Here is a 20,732-nt window from a genome sequence, read left to right on the forward strand (position 1 = left end):
ACACTATTTATAACTCAAACACGGCTGAACCGATTTGGATGAAAATCGGTGGGGAGGTAGCTTAGAACCATAGGATACCTTTTATCTCTTTTTATTAAAAGTCAATACAATTCATAAATGTCAAAATTGTGTTTCAAATCATAAGCATGTGCTCAAAAATTATGTAAGAATCATTTAAAAAATTTATTACTTCAGAAAAAGAAAGAAATAAGTAAAAAAAAACAACCGGTTGAACATTTTTTTGCAATAATCTGCCATTCACATCAATCTTTGTACCTTTCTTCCATCACTTTTAGGTCCTAGTGGAACCGCTCTTTCGGTTTCTCACTAAAATTAATACAGATAATTGCGGTGATAGTCTAACGTCTAACTCATATTTGCTCCGGGAATCCGAAAATTTGTCGGCATATTTTGTACAAATTCTTCATGAATGGGTACTTTAAGACTATCAACACAAAATTTTTCCAAACTTTACTTTCCGAAACTTTCATAATTTTGATGAAATCTGTATCTTTGATGAATTGCAGTATTTGAGGACCTTTCAGCTTTTCCATACCAAGCTTCGGACATTTTCTACAAAGCTAATTAAAACTACGTCCAACGCTTTGACAAATTACTTTAGCATTCCTAAATTTATGACGTATAAAGAAAATAGGTTTGGCGTAGATGACTAGAACAATGACTAATAAGTCCATAATTGGTCAAAATATAAGCAATGCAAATATCATAAAGACAAGTATTTTATGTGTTTCATGAATAAATTATTTAGCTGGAAACTTGAAACCATTGAAATTTGTTAAGATACCCAGGGCAACAATTATGTTTTTGTAGACCTATGTTATAGGTATAGTAAAAAACAAATGTTTTTGTCCGACTGATTTTAGATGAATCTCCAAGTATTAATCATGGCCACTCTAAGGAGCTTCATTTGGAACTGGATCAACACAAACAGCCATAACTTGCTAAATTATTATTATATTATTGCTACAAGTACAAAGAATAATAGATTTGTTCACTTAACGGTTGCTTGAATCATCTAAATATAATCAAGATAGATATGGAGTTATGTACTATATATAACTGATCAGGAGACCAGACGAGTAGAATTCCGAGAGACTGTCTGTCTTTCCGTACATCTGTGTAATCGATAACTTGTGCAAAATTTGAGATATCATATTGCCTCATCCACAAAAGGCCATTAATTAAAAGCCTGTAAATTGCCATAACTAACCTAAGCTCCAAAATAAGACATAAGGCTGTTATTATAATTTTACAACAGTTTTTTTTTTACCTAACGGTTGTTTGTTTCAACTAGAAATAAGCGAGTTAGATATAGGGTCATACATAAAAATTACCGGGACGGTGAGACGAGTTGAAATCCGAGTGACTTTCTGACACGTGTTCCTTGGCAAAAAAGAGCGGACGAGTTCATGGATCTTGAGGCCGATCATATCAATATCATCGGCATACGCCAGCAGCTGTACACTCTTATAAAAGGTTGTACCTGCTCGATTAAGTTTTGCAGATCGAATTGTTTTCTCCAGCAGTAGATTGAAGAAGTCGCACGATAGGGAGACGCTTTGTCTGAAACCTCGTTTGGTGTCGAACGGCTCGGAGAGGTCCTTCCCGATCCTGAATTTGCTTTTAATATTGATTAACGTCGGTTTACACAGCCGTATTGGTGTCGCGGGGATACCAAATTCAGACATCGCGGCATAAAGGTAGCTCCTTCTTGTGCTGTTGAAAGCAGCTTTGAAATCAACGAAAGGGTGTGTGTGTGATTTTCCTTTCACGGGTCGCTGGTTGATTTTCCAGGTCCAAAGCCACACTGATAAGGTCCAATCAGTTTCTTGACGGTGGGCTTTAATCTTTCACACAATACGCTCGATAGAACCTTATACGCGATGTTGAGGATTTATATATATGTAAGATATCGTAGCAAGACCATTATTGGATATACTATTATACCGAAAATATGTGAAATGGGTCCATAAATTACCCAAACTCCTGTATACTAGAATGATTTTCGTTATTTTAACGAATATGTCGACCATTGTTTGAGCAAAATATTTATAATTGAAACTTCGAGTACACCTATTATGGTCAAAAATTTGTGTAATCTGCGCCAGTGTACCCTATATTCCGACTTCCCATCTGTCCTTGAACAGTTTATGTTGGTCAAACCCTGTGATACTTTATTGAAATCAAGTAGACAAGCTTTCTTAAAAATTATGTGGCCTAGACCTTGGTCCAAACCTCACATCTCTTCTGTAATAAATTTCGATCCTCTGGTTGACGTTTTGCACATCATCTCAATGCATTAAATTTAGCCTCTTCGATTGAGTTTATGTCTAATGGCAAGTAAAATATAGTTATAAACTTCTATTTTCCCAAAGTCGAAACCTTATTTAAAGATGCTATGTTTTGTTTAGAATATAAAATAGTTTTTCGGCAAAAGCAAAATGACTTAAAGTTGTAATTTTTCATTCCACTGACTACACCTAACCCTGTAACTCCATATATGTACGAGTGTGAACCCATTTAATTCAAATTTGAAAGTAAATAACATGAAAAACGAAAAAGTTTCAATCAAAAAGCTTATGACATTTAAAATTGCTAAATTAAAAGTGGATATTTGTTACCAACATTGTAACTTTCTCGAATTTATTTTTTTATAATATATAAAATTATACGACATTGTGTCACAAATTTCAGTTTTCTTTATGATTGAGGAAGTATAATAGTATATAATACGATATGAATCTATGTTTGTAGTTATGTTAACATCGGTTCATTCAGACAATACCGACCATTTTGAAATTTACATGTGGTTTCGAAACAGGTGGTTCTCAAATTGATTAGGTAGTAATATTATCTACAATAATATTGTTGGTTTTGATGATCAAGATATAATATTTTCTAGAATACTTCAACCAACAATTGCGGTTCACTGTCAAATATAAAAAATAATAATTATTACATGTTACATATTGTAATTAAGATACATACAATATTTTTGAATTTGCATAAAATAATACATAAATACTCAAACTCAACTTTACTGTGTTATAATGTTGGTAGTGATCCTCTAATAGTTTTATACTACACATATACCTTTTTAAACTGCACGGCATTTATATGTTTATTAACAATGCCGAATGTTAGTGAAAAGTAAAAGGTCTTGCAGTAAAGGCAAAATGAAACCCGCCCTCATAACATCAATTCCATAGCAAGTAGCTGAAAATTTTACTATAGGGTAACCAATAATTTTAATGTCTAGCCAGCTATAACAAGTTATTTACACTGAGATCCCACATTGTGTTGTTGAAATTACTTGCACAAATGCATATGTAATGAACAATTTAACCATTGGCCCTTGTTTGTATATATGTAAGTATATAGTTGAGTAGAATTAGTTGATTCGGCTAATTATATACCCTGTGAGAAAAAGAGTTCATCCACTATCGACAAAAACGAACTCTCCATATTACAATATTTTCAAATATTACTGAATTACTATTAGAATAGTACGTTATAAATGACTTAGGACTGAGGTCTGATGTATAGACGCGCACAGTCCAATGGTGCTGTTGATAGCTTATATATTTATCTGCTGGTAGTGTATTCAAGGGTATTTATACTCATCACCAATTCACACACCATCGCACATCATAATGCGATTAATTAGTCATTCAAATAACAATAAACAACTTTAATAGGTGTAATTACTATATGGTTACGCAAGCGTATAGGTGACTAAATCAAACCTCGTCGTTCTCTGCAAGAACAGCTAGACTCGTTAAGAGCAGGTTGAAATAAAAACAAGAAGAAACATAACTTCGGTTGTAGCAAAACTAGAATACGCTTCACAAATAAAAACGTTTCCATACAAGAATATTATTTTGATAAGTGAGTTTGTAAAAATATATTCAAAGACTTGATTTTGATCGATCAGTTTATATGGAAGTTACATGATATAGTCGTTCGATCGATTTGCAGCTTCTTGGAGAGAAAAGGACGTGTGTAAAATTTTAGACCGATAGGTTAAAAACTGAGGGACTAGTTCGCGAGGGGACCGGAAAACTACCCATAATGTTAGTCAAAATATCAATTTAATTAATTTTTATTACTTAATGAACTTAAATGAAGGTGTTTTCTTAAACATAATGTGGTTAGCGCTACAAAGTAAAATTGGTTTAGATTTTAGTCTACACCTCCCTATTATAATGTTTTTTCGATATTCAGCAAACAAGTTGATTTTTAAATAAATATAATGGACACGAAAAAATATAGTAATGAAAATGAGAGAGTGGTGATTTGGTCACTTAAAGTTCCTTCCACTGAAGTGATGGTTTCATTTGTTGTCTTGGACATTTGATATTAGGAAATCAAAAAGGCGCACATTTAAGGCTGGTTTCGAGCTGCTTAATAATTACCGCACCACTGCAATCCTGTTGCTAACTTGATACTATGTTGCTGATGCTCACCTGATACTCTGCTGATATTTTGCGTTAATACTGCAGTAATTATTTCGCGCAGAAAATGTTGCTTCTCTTCTTCTTTACTAGACACCGCTTACGCGATTATAGCCGAGTTAACAACGACGCGCCAGTCGTTTCTTCTTTTCGAAGCGTGGCGACAATTGGAAATGCTAAGCGAAGCCACGTTTTTCACCACCTGGTCTTTTCAACGGAGTGGAGGTCTCCCTTTTCCTCTGCTTCTCCCGACGGGTATTGCATCGAATACTTTTAAAGCTGGGGTGTTTTCGTCCATGCGTATGACATGACCTTGCCAGCGCAGACCCTGTCTCTTGATTCGCTAAACTATGTTCATTTTGTAGTCGTATAACTCATACAACTCATCGATCCATTGAATACGATATTTACCTTGGCTAACGAGCTAAGAACCATAAATCTTTCGGAGAACAGCTTGAAATATTTTCTCCAAGAGCAGACTGAAAAAGTCGCATGAAAGGGAGTCGCCTTGTCTGAAACCTCGTTTGGTATCGAACGGCTCGGAGAGGTTCTTCCGGATCTTGACGGAGTTTTTAGTATTGCTCAACGTCAGTTTACACAGCCGTATTAGTTTTGCGGGGATACTAAATTCAGACATCGCGGCATAAAGGCAGCTCCTTTTCGTGCTGTCAAAAGCCGAAGAAGATGTGGTGTGTGTAGATTCTCTTCTCATAGGTGTTTTCCAAGATTTGGTGAATTTCTAGATCTAAAGCCACACTGATATAGTTGTCAAGCTCTTCATGCTCACGCATTTCGGCTTCTCTCTTTTTCTGTCTGCAATGCGTCCCTCTTCAACTCTCGGTATCTATCCCATCCCGCACGTGTTGTGTATGATCGTAATGTCGTGAGATAGGCAGTATGTTTTCTCTCTGCTGCGACACGGCACTCCTCATCGTACCAACTATTCTTTTTCTCTTCCCGAAGTCCAATGGTTACATAAGGAGCTTGAAATGCTGTGGGATCCCTTATACCGAACATGAATGCAAGCTGAGTGGAAAATCGTTCGACTGTCTGTTGTGAATGCAGTTTCTCGACGTCGAAAATTCCTAATGTTTGTTGACGTGCGTTTTTTGCTGCACAAAGGCGGGGGCGAATCTTGGCTGCAACAAGAAAGTGGTCCGAGTCGATGTTAGGACCTCGGAGCGTACGCAAGTCTAGAACACTGGCGAAGTCGATTAGCCTCAACCCATTTGGGGATGTTTCCTCATGGAGGCTGCATTTACCGACTGTTGTGCCAAAGATACCTTCTTTGCCCGCCATGGCGTTAAGGTCTGCAAACACGATTTTGACATCGTGCGGGGGCAGCTCTCATAGGTGCGCTCAAAGCGCTCATAGAAGGCATCTTTGGTCACATTTTTCTTCTCTTTCGTCGGGACGTGGGCGCAAATCAGCGATATTTTGAAGAACTTCGCTTTGAGTAGTGAATGACAGTACTAGGTGACGGAGTCTTTCTCCCACCACGAATCCCACACCGAACTTACGCTTCTTTATATGGCCATTGTAGTAAATGCCACAAGGACCGACACGCATCAGTCCTTATCCTGGCCATCGCATTTCTTGGACAGCGGTGATGTCAGCCTTTATTTTCGCATGATATCAGCCAGTTGGGAGCGGACATGCCAGGTGCATGCCCTTAAATCGTAATCCATAGTTTATTTGCCATGGTCGCCAAAGGGGAATTTCTCTTCCGAGGCTGTTAGTTCTTTTCCATTGGGGGCGTTTTTAACGTGACGGGTCCCAAACCTAGCGCACAACCATGTGGAGGGGATGTTTCGCCTTCTCACTTTAGCTCGTCTTCAAACGGATGTTCTTAGGCTACTCAGAGGAGAAGGCAAAAAAGATATAAATGAAATAGTTTATTTTCAAAAAAAGAAAAGTGATACAAATAAAAGAATTTTCAAAAGTATTGAATTATACCCTGATAACGTATTTTATTACATTAATATATTTTATCAAACATAACATTTATATTTAATACACAATTCCTTCTCTATCTTATCGCGCATTCGAAATGTTGTGTATGATGCGTTTGTTACGCTAGTGATGCGTAACAGATGAGCAACAATTTACCGACAGAACGTGTTATTTTGACAGTGTTACTCGAATTTTCGCGTAGAACGTGATTCTTTCTAATCAAAGGCAACACTGCCGCAGTAATTTCACAACGAACACACCCAATTTCTTCGTGGAACGTACGGCATGTACTAACATTGTCTATCCCTGAAGCTAGCTCAACGCACTTTTAAAAGTATCGCCAACTTCTCGATATATCAAAAGAAATTGAAAATATCATCGCATTGGTTATATCGGTTTTTTAATTTTGATATATCGCACTAAAAAACTTTAATTTTCAATATTTAAGAAATGTTATTAAACAATAACTAAAAAAAGAATAATAACACAGAAGCTCGCAATTCGTCCATTGAATTTACACAATGCTTAAAACATCGAAAAATTTCTTTGATCCTTATCAAAATGGTTGGAAATGCCTTTTAGCCAGCATATCGTGGACATCAAATTTAATAGTATGAGCTATGCACGGAATGAACTTCTTATGCCTAATAATCCATTCACAGCGGCTACAACATTCGCTCCATTGTCTATAGTGATCGAGACTGCTTTCTGGATTGGTATTTCAAATTCACTTAACGGTTCCAAGACAGAAGTTCTTATGAATTCCGATGTATGCATCTGAAATTAAATCTACTGGCTGTTAGATTACAAATTAAGTAAATGTAAAATGAACGCCTACCTCACAACGTTACGATCGACCACAACACGTGCGAGATGGGATAGATACTAAGAGTTGAAGAGGGAAGCGAGACGCATTTGCAGACCGAAAAAGAATTAAGCCGAAATGCGTGAGTATGAAGAGCTTGACAAGCTGGGCGACAGGGGTAATGCTTAAAAATTCTACGAAAAGATGCGGCAACTAACAGAAGGTTTCAAGACGAGAGCATACTCTTGTAGAACCCCCAAAGGTGATCTAGTTACAGATGCCCAGAGCATATTTAAATTATGGTGGTAACACTTCTCTAGCCTGCTGAATGGCAGTGAACGCACAACACCAGGAGAAGGCGAACCCGATTCCCAATAGATGACGATGAGCAGACGTTCCATTACCCGACCATGAAGAAGTTCGAATAGCAATTGCCCGCCTGAAGAACAACAAAGCGGCAGGGGCCGACGGATTACCGGCCGAGCTATTCAAACACGGCGGCGAAGAACTGATAAGAACCATGCATCAGCTTCTTTGTAAAATATGGTCGGACGAAAGCATGCCAAACGATTGGAATTTAAGTGTGCTATGCCAATCGAGGTTTCAGATAAGGTGACTGACTCTCTTTCTATCTGCTATAAGAGTGTACAGCTGCTGGCGTATGCTGATAATGTTGATATCATTGGCCTTATCAACCGGGCCGTTAGTTATGCTTTCTCCAGAATGGATAAGGCAGCGCAGCAAATTGATCTGGTGGTAAACGAGGGCAAGACGAAATATCTCCTGTCATCAAACAAACAGCCGTCGCACTTGCGACTGGGCACCCACGTCACTGTTGACAGTCATAACTTCGAAGTTGTAGATAATTTCGTCTATCTTGGAACCAGAATCAACACCAACAACTATGTCAGCCTCGAAATCCAAAGCTGGATATCTCTTTCCAACAGGTACTACTTCGGACTAAGTAGGCAATTGAGAAGTAAAGTCCTCTCTCGAGGAACAAAAACAAAACTATAAATCACTCATTATTTCCGTCCTGCTATATGATGCAGAAGCATGGACAATGCCAACATCTGATGAGTCGACGTTGCGAGTTTTCGACAGGAAAGCTCTGCGAAAGTTTTATGGTCCTTTGCGCGTTGGCCACGGCGAATATCGCATTCGATCAAACGATGAGCTGTATGAGATATACGGCGACATTGACATATGGTAGTTCAGCAAATTAAAAGACAGGAGCTACGCCATTTCGTCCGAATGGACGAAAACACTCCAGCTCTGAAAGTATTCGAGGCAGTGCCCTCCGGGGGAAGCAGAGGAAGAGGAAGACCTCCACTACGTTGAGAAGAACCTGGCTTCGCTTGGAATCTGAAATTGACGCCAGCTTACGAAGAGAAGAAACGACTGGCGCGCTATTGGTAACTCGTCTAAAACCGCGTAAACGGTTTCTACGCCAGTAAAGAAGAAGAACAATTATTACCTCGTGCATCCGCAAAGCCGCTAAGCAAGCACTCTTAGCAATGAAACTTATTATTTCACAAAAAGTGCACTATCAATGTTAGAAAAAACGTTATAAAATTAGTTTTTGTAAAAATGTCACTTGTAAATGCTAATTAATTTAAAAATTAATTTCTTTAAATATGCTTTTAACAATTGCGGTGACCTCAGTATATTTGCTATTTATCTAACCTCTAACCTTGAATTTGAAATACAATTTGTATATCTGGTAGCAAACGTTTAATAGTTTTTGCATATCGTATCATCGTTGCACTGGTGAACGAATATTTGTTGCTCCTTAGTGCCACCTTCTGTTATTGAAAACACAGTAAATTGTTTTCTATTTCAAAAGCAAATTTAACCTAACCTGCAAATTGTCTGACTTCGTCAAAATACGTTTTCAGATTACCTTCTCTGGGCCTTTTCCGTATTTCCGCTATAGATTGGCATGAATAGGCTTTGGTGTACTGGTCGCCAGAGTTCCGCTGAAAATACATTTTTTTTTAAATTTTTTTAATGCAGACATGAACGTAAGCCAAACAGCTATGACCATTTGTATTAATATGCTCCGCATATTTGATGTCTTTCCACTCGTTTTACTTACTCGTACTACTTCTGTGCGCAATGTACATACTTGTATTTGAAAGAGTACTTTAGTTATTCCATTTTTCCTTTATGAAAAGTTACACTTTCAGACGCAACAATTTTATCGCACAATTTAAAAAAACAAGCATATAAATACGGTACTTGTAATTCATGTGTGTAAGTCCGCGGGTATAACATACATAATTGAATCGATAGTACATGTGGTCAATTCAGTTACATATGTATATTGATACGCTCTCCCATTCAAGCCGAATCAATATCATTGTATAAATATAAATGTAGGTTTATATAATGGTCAATATGTTTCGCCTTCGAAATTTTTTACAGTTTCTATGGTGACTTTGATAAAATTGTGAGTAAAATATCGATATTATTGTTAAAAACAAAATCGCGTCGATAATATAGCAGAGGAAAAAAATATCGTCAATATCGATAGAATATCAACAATCCTACCACTTGGCTATGGGTATAAGTGTAAACGTAAGCTTGTCGTGCAATTTTAAACGCTATGCTTTTTTACCTTCTTAAAATTTTTATAAGTAAACTGTAAATAATATTTAAATGCTAAATGTCAAATTGCAAACAATCAATTACGAGTACTAGTCCTTGTATGGAAAACTTTTTGATTTCGCACGGTATATTCATGACTTGGTAGGGATTTTACAGTCATTTTGGGACTGTGATGTTAGGACTGTTTCTTGCTAATTTTGGGTCGCTGAAACCAAAAATGAAAGTAAACAAAAAAATTGATATGCGTTTTAAAGGTGATGTTTTTCTCGAGGTAATCAGAAAGAGTTTTTTTTCCATTTTTTCTATTTTTCATTAACAAATTAACCGCGATTTTGTAAGCTAAAATTGCGCGATTACCTCGAGAAATACATCACCTTTAAAATGCATATAAATTTTTTTGTTTCAGATAATCCGGTAACGATTTATAATGTTTCACTTTTTTTCAAGGCGCTTCTGGAGATTCACCGTCACAGGCTTATTTATTAATATTTTTCATTGAAATTTTTTTCTAAATACTTCAAAAGTTGTACAACTCATGTCGCCGCAAAAACACAAATATATCCTTTTTTTTGCCTTTAAACATAAAAATAATAATTAAGGGTATAATGTAGCTTCAGAGCAATCGAATATAAGGCTTTTTCTTGTTCCTAAGTTTATTGACCATACGAGTTTTTAAATATTTGAAGTATCCAAGTTTTGCTAACTGATAAATATTATGCTAGATATATTTATCCATGTTAAAATAATATTTATATTTAAAATACATAACTTATATATGAATATTTATACTTTTTCTTTACATGAAAGCTTGACAATACCACTTCAGATCGAGCGATAGAAATAAACTTATTTGGCACAAGATCACACGGTCTTCATTTTCAAAGTGAATCGTACGTAAGCATTGTAATTGAATATCGCTAATAATGCCTTTAAGCTTTCAATTGTAAAGCTTAGAAACACATAGGCTTAATTCTATTCTAACCATAACCAATGTGCCCGTAATATGTCAGACTTACCCTTAAAACCAATAGAGCGGAAGTCAATAACAACAAGGGAAATATCGCCAACAACAGTTACAAGCGCAGGAATTGCAACCGTAACAGCAACGGAAACCACTGCTGCGAAATCAAAACCCAAGCTGTCAAAGTTTGCTACTTTAAAATCTCACAACAAAGCACAATACTTAATCCCTTTACAACATAAAGAAACAGCATACAAAGCAACATCACAGTCGTTGCAACAATCGGCTATTGATATATTTGCGGCAGATATTAAGAAACCAACTTCACCACAGCATCTCGAGCATCTGACCAGATCCAAAGCAGTTTTTGAACGGAAACGTCGACGTAGATGTAAAAACAAACGATCCTGTTCCTTAGTTAATGTAAAAGTAGCTGACTTAGACGAGGTAATTAGTCAAGGAATTATTTTAAAAGTACAGTCCTTTAATATAGTTGCTGAAAAATATCATCACCTCTAATATAATGCTACATCTCTATAAGTTGGTAGTAAAATTAAATAATATTTATAAAAGTAGAATTTCTTTGACAAATTTAATAACTTAAATTAATAAATAGCATCAAAATCTGAATTCAATTGAATTGATACATTCATCGAAGTTCAGTTATTCATGCTATAACACATAAATCAAGTTCCTTCCATTCCCTTTTAGATAACTTCAGATATTTTCTAACCTTAATAATAGGTTTTGCCTTACAATTTAGAGAGACTAAAGGTTAAAAAACAACATTGAATAAATGAAATGCCCTTGAAGAGATTCTTCTATGCTTTTGTCAATTGTATTCCATTCAAGGCATCATTAAGACAGGATTCCTAAATTATTAGTTTAGTTTAACAAAACTAAGAACACCTTTTGCTCTAAAAACCATGGTGTCAATATGAAGACTAAATTAAGCTTAGTGTTAATAGTAACTCCCAAATCAACAAAATTAAAAACTTGCTCTAGTCTATGGTTTTTTCTTCTTCTTTCTATGTATCACAGCAAGCAAACAAATTGTTTAAATCTGTTTACAACAGACGTCTTTTATCAGTTGAAGCATATGATTTGAAAAGTTTTACGTCGTCGGCATATAATAAAATTGTGGAGTATTTTATTACAGAAGAGATATCGTAAATAGATAACAAGAAAATTGTTAAGACGAGTGAAGAAGATTTTGTATACATGCTAAGCCGAATTATTTACTGCAAAATATGGTTTTCTCACACTTATTCAGATTGGTTTACGAGAGCTGGTGACCCGAGTCCGTGCTTTTGTGAAATGTGGAGGATAGTTTGTAGTCAGTTTGGGAAATAACACAAGATTGAGAATATGATACATATGTAGATCTGTTAATGCAAAAAGTATTCCTAAGTTGTTTACTGATAAAAAAAATTGATGAAGAAAAGTTTGACAGGAAGATATTTGGACAGTGGTTGATATTGGGAGAATGTTGCGTAGGATGGGTAAAAAAACGAATGTTTCGTTCCTATTATAATTAAGAGCTCATACTTGGAGAGACTTTCTTAAAGGTGTCTACAAACTAATTCTTCAGGATACAAACAGAAACAAAAAACATTTTGTGACTTACACTAATGTTGCGAGAACACATTTTCAAGCAATGTACATTGCATTGCTTGAGTGTCATTGAAAATTGTACAGGCACACTTTTTAAGTACTTTAGGCGTTTGATATAAAAACTTAAGTTCAATTATTCACAAAACTTAAAAATATTTAATAGTAATAAAAAGAAAAAGCTCATTTAAATACTCTTGACTAAGTTATATTCAATTAGTAAAAATCAGTGCATCCTTTTTCATCGTAAATGTACAAAAATAATACAAAAAATTAATTTCAATGCTGAAAACTAATATCTAATATTTAGTTGGAAAACCTTTGTTAGTTTCAGCAGCTTTTAGTTTGGGCATTGAATCAACCAACTTCTTACAATAATCTGGGGATATTTTACTCCATTCACTTTGGAGCGCGTTTTTTAAAATATAAATGTTCGAAATTGCCAGAGCCCTAATTTTTTTCGTCCAAATGATTCAATATATTTTCAAAGACGTCAAAATCTGAGAATGGGCTGGAGTTTCCAGTACTTTTGGACAATTGTAGAGTGCCCACATTCGTGTCGAATGTGCTGTATGCTTTGGGTCGTTGTCAGCGTACAGCTTAAATGTACTTGCAATACCCATTTTTTCAGCGCTCTGCTTAAGATTTTCCTTAAGTATATTCAGATATTTCCAACGATCCATATAACCATCGATGAACACCAAATTTCCCACACCAAAAGCAGACATGCCTCCCCACACCATGACTAAACCGTCGGTGCTTGACCGTCGGTCGCAAATTTTTAGGATCCATTGCAGTTTTCTTCACACATTTACTTTTCCATCGGACATAAAAATGTTAAATTTAGACTCATCCGTGAATTAAACATCATTCCAGAAGTGAGCAGGCTGCTTAAGGTCGGCCCTTGCAAATTCAAGACGAATCTTTCAATTACGCTTGTTAATTAAAGGCTTGTTACGTGCAACTCTGCCGTGAAAATAATTTTTTATAAGCACTCTAAGAATAGTTGAATCCTTTACTTTTTTAAGTAAAATTTAAGATCTGTGGCAAGTTTAGAAGCGGAAATGGTAGGGTTCTTCTTAACTTTCTTTATAATCCATCGTTCGTCAGTCGCAGTCAGCTTTTTCTTTTTTTGATTTTTCTATGTACCTTGTTTGCCCACCCGATTTTCTTTTTTATATCTTGTAATAATATACTGAATAGTACTTCGACTCCGATTTATTATTTTGGCTATTTTTCCATACGATTAACCGTTTTTGTAATGATTAATTGCCAGTTCGCGCATGTCAATAGTCGTTTGCTTCATTTTACCAACATTTTATATATTTTATGAAAAAATTAATCCAATGACCACTTTAATACAAAATTCTTTTAATTCGAAGAATAACCGAATTTTTTTAATTATTAGACAGCTGTACGATTTTCAGGGTGTCACTACCCTCTTTGACAAACTTTGAGCAATGGTGCTCCATTGACATAAAAACGGGAAAATCTTAAGAAATAATTTCCATTGCATTTTGGTCTTAACTCTATTACAAATTACAACAAAGTTAAAATTTTTAATAATTAAAATCTCAACATATGAGAAAACTTAAAATTTTACTTGCTGTACGTTTTTCAATGACACTAACTGTACATATATTTATGTAAATATATAACACTGACTGACCTAATTAGAATAACAAAAATTATTATGTAATACATACATAGAATTTGTCAATTATTTGTTTGCAAAATGAAAAAAAAATATAAAAATTCATTTCTAAACTGATATTTCGTTAACTATGTTACCTTTTTTAATATTTTTTAAATTATATATTTGATATAAGTAGTCTTTATAAATGTCACCTAACCGAATAATAAAATTCCAGAAATTAACGGTATAAAAGCGCGAAGAAAGCCTAAGCCTTAGCCTCAAACGGCGCTTCAGATTCGAATTTATGCACAGTTTTCCAGGAAAATGTTCTTACAAGTCTAAAACTGTTTTTTTCGAATTTTCTCTTGTCAATTAAAAGCATCTTAGCAGTTAAAAGCGTTAACATTTTTTTACATCATTTATTCAATGCATGAACATTCCCACCACATAATCATCGTCAAACTATTAGTAAAAAATTTAAAATAGGAAAAATTGGAAAAATAAACCACTTACATAACTGTCAATTAAATGTTTGCACAAAGTACGCTTTACGTTAAAATGTTCAAATTTTTTATTTCCATTGAATTTCGAATACTACAAAAACACCGTTAACCCCGTGGTTGCTATGTGTAACGTGCGCGATAGTGCAGTTGGATAATTATTTAATATTAAAGTTAACATCAAAGAATTAAGTTGAGCTTGTACATAAAGTAATACTTAATTTTGAAATGCCGGGTAAAAAAGAGGCGAGTGACATAATTTATTATATTTATTTTATAGTAAGTTTGACCAGACAAACTGTTTATAATACAATTAATCGTGCCGAGAAAGAGGGAAGGATGGAGTTACTCTCCATTCACCAGAAAGACAAAAAAAATTAAGTGACCGAAATGAGAGTCGTATAATCAAAAAAATATTTCCCATATATCAACACATGAAACGGTTCGCCAAGTTTTCCTTAAAAATACATAAATATTTGTCATTATCTGTGCAAAAGAACCCTGTTATATGTGAAGATAGAAAAACACCTGTCATTCGGTATAAGTCATATTTTACATAGCAATGCATTTTGGGAAGACGGTAAATTTTTGTGACGAGACGATGCTTTATGGTTTATTAAATCGTCAAAATCAAAATATATTATACCAACAGTAAATTCGGTAAACTTTCGGTAATGGTATGAACCTGCATTTTTTACAGAGGAGTTGGGGACCTTGGTGTTATTGATGGACATATGGATGCTACTTAATACCTTAAAATACGGTCCCATTTACATAATAATGCGTCTAGATTTGGGTTTGCAGGAAATAAGAGAACTTGGGTGCTTCAACATTGCGACAAAGAACTTAGCACCGCCCTAAATCCAAGGTCTCATTCCTATTGAGAATTTGTGGGCACACCTAAAAAAAGAAATCCGAAAAACCATAATGAATTGATATATTAATGGAGAATAGGACTGAAATTCCGGACGAATATGATCTAAAACTAATAACGTCAGTCAAAAGCGGACTACAAGTCGTTGTTGATACTAAAGGTCAACACGCAAAATATTAAAATTAATTAATACAGGATAACTTTCCAAAATTCAAATCGTTTCTGTACAGTACCTGACTATTGTACAATTGCAGCACAACTATTGATGCACCCGCCCAGACTCCTGACTTAAATTCAATAGATAATTGGTGGGCTTTTTTTTATCAGAGCAATACAAAAAGTATAAATTCCGAATGTCTGCGAGCTGTTATGGACGCAATGGGCGCCATACCAAGTATTAGTTTTTTCCAGTTTTAATAATACTTGGATTAATTGCTTCCATTAATTTAGAATACACTATTTGTAGTTTTTTGAATTATTATATTTTTTTAATTTTGTGCTTTACATTAATATGTTAGTGCAGGAATATTTATGTTAAAAATATTTACATTAACATAGTGATGAAAAAAATATTAAAAAAAAGTGTCATGGCTTACGAAGTATGAATTTAAAAAATAAATTTTATACTTTTTTTCATTTTGCAAACAATTAATTGGCCAACTGTTTGTAGCATATGGGAGTCAGGAGAGTTCGTAGATAAATTTCGGCATTAAACAACCAGTACGATGTGATACAAATGTGTTGGTAGGGAACATTTGCTGTAAACGAGTCTTTATTTTTTTTCTGTTTGGTTGGCATGACGTCTGTCAAATATATTCAATAACCTTACAGTCATTGAACAAATAACATCATATTTTCTAATTGTGGTATAGTATTACCCAATAGCATTCGCTCAGTTATTTTCGCAAAAATAACTTACATGTATACATACATATATGTGTATGGAGATATACGGAAAGTTTTAAAATATTTTATTAAGTATATGAGGAATAAGTATAGCATTGACCAATACTATTATCATTATCATATATTATTAACAGAAGAAAAAGCATTCAAAGTTTCATTAAGGTACCTGACATACCCACGCCAATATATATACATATATACACAAAGTCTGCCAGATTTTCGAAACTACTCAATATCATATTTATAGGGGCTATTGAAATTTTTCTTCTGATTTTATCCATTTTAGTCTTACATATACATTGTAATTAGAAGAACAGTCTCTCTCACTTTCATTAAAAAAACTCACATATCGGCCAATAAATGCATATGATATAAAGTCAAGTGAGAGTTCGAAAATCTTTGTATTAAGATAATGGGGCAAGGGAAGTACTGACAGGTGTCCCATTATTGACACAAGAGTATATTATTATCAAAGAAACATATTCGGTATGTGGGGCCTTGAAAAGTTTTAGTCTGATTTTAATATTTTTAGACCTAAGATGGCATTCCTTAAAGGCATTATTGGTGCAAATCTTTATCTCGATATATTCATTGAGGCTTGGTTTGTATACTGAAAAGTGAAAAAATCAGATGGAATTTAAAATTGGTTGGTGGGAAGTAGGTGTGGTTTTAGACCATTATTGCTCTATAATAAAAGACTGTCAGGCTAATATTATATTCTGAGTTTGGTTGAAATTGGTCTAGTAGTTCCAGATATATAGTATGTAATTTCACCTAAAAGTGGGCAGCAGCTTGCCCATAGTCCAATTTTGAGACCGTCTCCTACAAAGCCCCCTCTTGCTATCCCAGATATTTAGGGGTCAGTAGGGTAATCTGGCCTGTTTTTAGACATTTTTTTTTTTTAATTTTTATTCTACAATAGAACTTTTTTCACATATGATGAGGTATATCGTGGAGTATATAAACAAATTTTTTTCGGAATTTTTTGATGACATCTGTCGGAGAAATGGCTGGGTGAATAAGATACGTTTTTTCACTGGCAGATACGATTTCTCATGTTTGAATCATCTAAAACACAAAAACCCAATTTATTCTTAAAAAGTCCCTACTTCTTCTTCTTCTAAATTAATTGGCGTAGACAGCGCTTACGCGATTATAGCCGAGTTAAAAACAGCGCGCCAGTCGTTTCTTCTTTTCGCTACGTGGCGCCAATTGGATATTCCAAGAATAGCCAGGTCCTTCTCCACCTGGCCCTTTCAACGGACTGGAGATCTTCCTCTTCCTCTGCTTCCCCCGGAGGGCACTGCCTCGAATACTTTCAGAGCTGGAGTGTTTTCGTCCATCCGGTCAACATGACCTAGCCAGCGTAGCCGCTGTCATTTTATTCGCTGAACTATGTCAATGTCGTCGTATATCTCATACAGCTCATCGTTTGATCGAATGCGATATTCGCCGTGGCCAACGCGCAAAGGACCGTAAATCTTTCGCAGAACTTTTCTCTCGAAAACTCGCAACATCAACTCATCAGTTGTCGTCATCGTCCAAGTCTCTGCACCATATATCAGGACGGGAATTATGAGTGACTTATAGAGTTTAGTTTTTGTTCGTCGAGAGGACTTTACTTCTAAATTGCCTACTCAGTCCGAAGTAGCATCTATTGGCAAGAGTTATCCTGCGTTGGATTTCCAGCCTGACATTGTTGGTGGTGTTTACACTGGTTCTCATATATGCGAAACTATCTACAACTTCAAAGTTATGACTGTCAACAGTGAGGTGGGTGCCAACGCGATTACGACGGCTGTTTGTTTGATGACAGGAGATATTTCGCCTTGCCCTCGTTCAGTGCCAGACCCATTTGCTTTGCTTCCTTGTCCAGTCTGGAGAAAGCAGAACCAATGGCGGGGTTGTTGAGGCCGATGATATCAATATCATCGGCATACGCCAGCAGCTGTACACTCTTATATAATATTGTATCTGTTCGATTAAGTTCTGCAGCTCGAATTATTTTCTCCAGGAGCAGGTTGAAGAAGTCGCACGATAGGGAGTCACCTTGTCTGAAACCTCGTTTGGTATCGAACGGCTCGGAGAGGTCCTTTCCGATCCTGACAGAGCTTTTGGTGTTGCTCAACGTCAGTTTACACAACCGTATTAGGTTTGCGGAGATACCAAATTCAGACAGCGCAGCATAGAGGCAGCTCATTTTCGAGCTGTCGATAGCAGCTTTGAAATCGATGAAGAGGTGGTGTGTGTCGATTCTCCTTTCACAGGTCTTTTCCAAAATTTGGAGCATGGTGAATATCTGGTCGGTTGGTGATATTTTCAGGTCTAAAGCCACACTTATAAGGTCTAATCAGTTTGTTGACGGTGCGCTTTAATCTTTCAAACAATACGCTCGATAGAACCTTATACGCGATGTTAAGGAGGCTTATCCCACGGTAGTTGGCGCAGATTGTGGGGTCTCCCTTTTTGTGAATTGGGCAGAGAACACTAAAATTCCAATCGTTGGGCATGCTGTCGTCCGACCATATTTTGCAAAGAAGCTGATGCATGCTTCTTATCAGTTCTTTGCCGCCGTGTTTGAATAGCTCGGCCGGTAATCCATCGGCCCCCGCTGCTTTGCTGTTCTGCAGACGGGTATTTACTATTCGAACTTCTTCATGGTTGGGCAACGGAACGTCTGCTCATCGTCATCGATTGGGGAATTGGGTTCGCCTCCTCCTGGCGTTGTGCGTTCACTGCCGTTCAGCAGGCTGGAGAAGTGTTACCTCCATAATTTAAGTATGCTCTGGGCATCGGTGACTAGATCACCTTTGGGGGTTCTACAAGAGTATGCTCTCGTCTTGAAACCTTCAGTTAGCCGCCGCATTTTTTCGTAGATTTTTTGAGCATTACCCCTTTCGGCCAGCTTGTCAAGCTCTTCATACTCACGCATTTCGGCTTCTCTCTTTTTCGGTCTGTAAATGCGTCTTGCTTTCCTCTTCAACTCTCGCTATCCATTCCATCCCGCACGTGTTGTGGTCAATCGTAACGTTGCGAGCTAGGAAGTCTGTTTTCTCTCCGCTGCGACACGGCACTCCTCGTCGTACTAGCTGTTCTTTTCCATTTTCCGCAAACCGATGGTTTCGGTTGCAGCTGTACGCAAGGAGCTTGAAATGCCGTCCCACACTTCCCTGATACCGAGTTGTTGATAAGTGCTCTCAGAGAACAGCAGTGCAAGTCGAGTAGAGAATCGTTCGGCAATCTTTTGTGATTGCAGCTTTTCGACGTCGAACCTTCCTTGTGTTTGTTGGCGTGCTCTTTTTGCTGGAGTCGATGTTAGGTCCTCGGAGCGCACGCTCATCTAAAACACTGGAGACGTGTCCTCCGTCTATCACAACATGGTCGATCTGGTTGGTGGTTTTTCGATCCGGAGACAGTCAGGTGGCTTGATGAGTCTTCTTATGCTGGAATCTAGTACTACAGATAACCATATTTCGGGCCCCGGCGAAGTCAATCAGCCTCAACTCATTTGGAAATGTTTCTTCGTGCAGGCTGGGCTTACCGACCGTCGTGCCAAAGATACCTTCTTTGCCCACCCTGGCGTTAAAGTCGCCAAGCACGATTTTGACATCGTGGCGGGGGCAGCTCTCATAGGTGTGTGATAGAAGGCATCTTTGGTCACATCGTCATTCTCTTTCGTCGGGGCGTGGGTGCGAATCAACGATATGTTGAAGAACCTCGCTTTGATGCGGATTTTGGCTAGACGTTCATTCACCGCAGTGAATGATAGTACTCGGCGACGAAGTCTCTCTCCCACCACGAATCCCACACCAAACTTGCGCTCCTTTATATGGCCACTGTAGTGAATGCCACAAGGATCCACTCGTCTCAGTCTTTGTCCCGTCCATCGCATTTCTTGGACGACGGTGATGTCAGCCTTTATTTTCACGAGGACATCAATCAGCTGGGTAGCGGCACCTTCCCAATTAAGGCACCGGACATTCCAGGTGCATGCCCTCAATTCGTAGTCCTTATTTCGTTTGCCATGGTCGTCATCAAAAAGGGGGTCACTCATCCGAGGCTTATTGTTTCTTTTCATTGGGTTTTTTTTTTTTTACATGGCGGGTCCCAAACCCAGCGCACAACCCTATGTAGGGGATATTTCGCCTTCTCACTTTAGCTCGCGTTCAAACGGATGTTCTTAGGCCACCCAGAAGATACTTTGTCAAAGACCGGAAGTCGTGAGCTGCTTGAGCCATATGTAAAAGAATCGTTTCTGACCACTCCCAAGTGAATGGTGATCAGAGAACTTTCCTCACTTGCGTGAACTTCTACACATTACTCCATCCTCCCTGCTAGAATCATGGAAAAATTTTGATAAATAAAATTTTTTTTTTTTTTTAATTATTCCTATGTTTTTTT

The 20,732-nt window shown here is 36.7% G+C and overlaps 1 protein-coding gene across 1 annotated transcript in view; it reads left to right on the top strand.

Moving 5' to 3' along the window:
- LOC120779467 (zinc finger protein 2-like) overlaps nucleotides 1-20,732 on the top strand; it is a 192,195-nt gene that overhangs the window by 102,516 nt on the left and 68,947 nt on the right. Inside the window, exon 3 of the mRNA XM_040111730.1 lies at nucleotides 10,651-11,251. Coding sequence (XP_039967664.1) covers nucleotides 10,847-11,251 — 405 coding nt within the window. The 5' untranslated portion in view covers nucleotides 10,651-10,846. The remainder of the gene's footprint in view (nucleotides 1-10,650; nucleotides 11,252-20,732) is intronic.

Source organism: Bactrocera tryoni, unplaced genomic scaffold (genome assembly GCF_016617805.1).
Source record: "Bactrocera tryoni isolate S06 unplaced genomic scaffold, CSIRO_BtryS06_freeze2 scaffold_11, whole genome shotgun sequence".
Lineage (NCBI taxonomy): Eukaryota > Metazoa > Arthropoda > Insecta > Diptera > Tephritidae > Bactrocera > Bactrocera tryoni.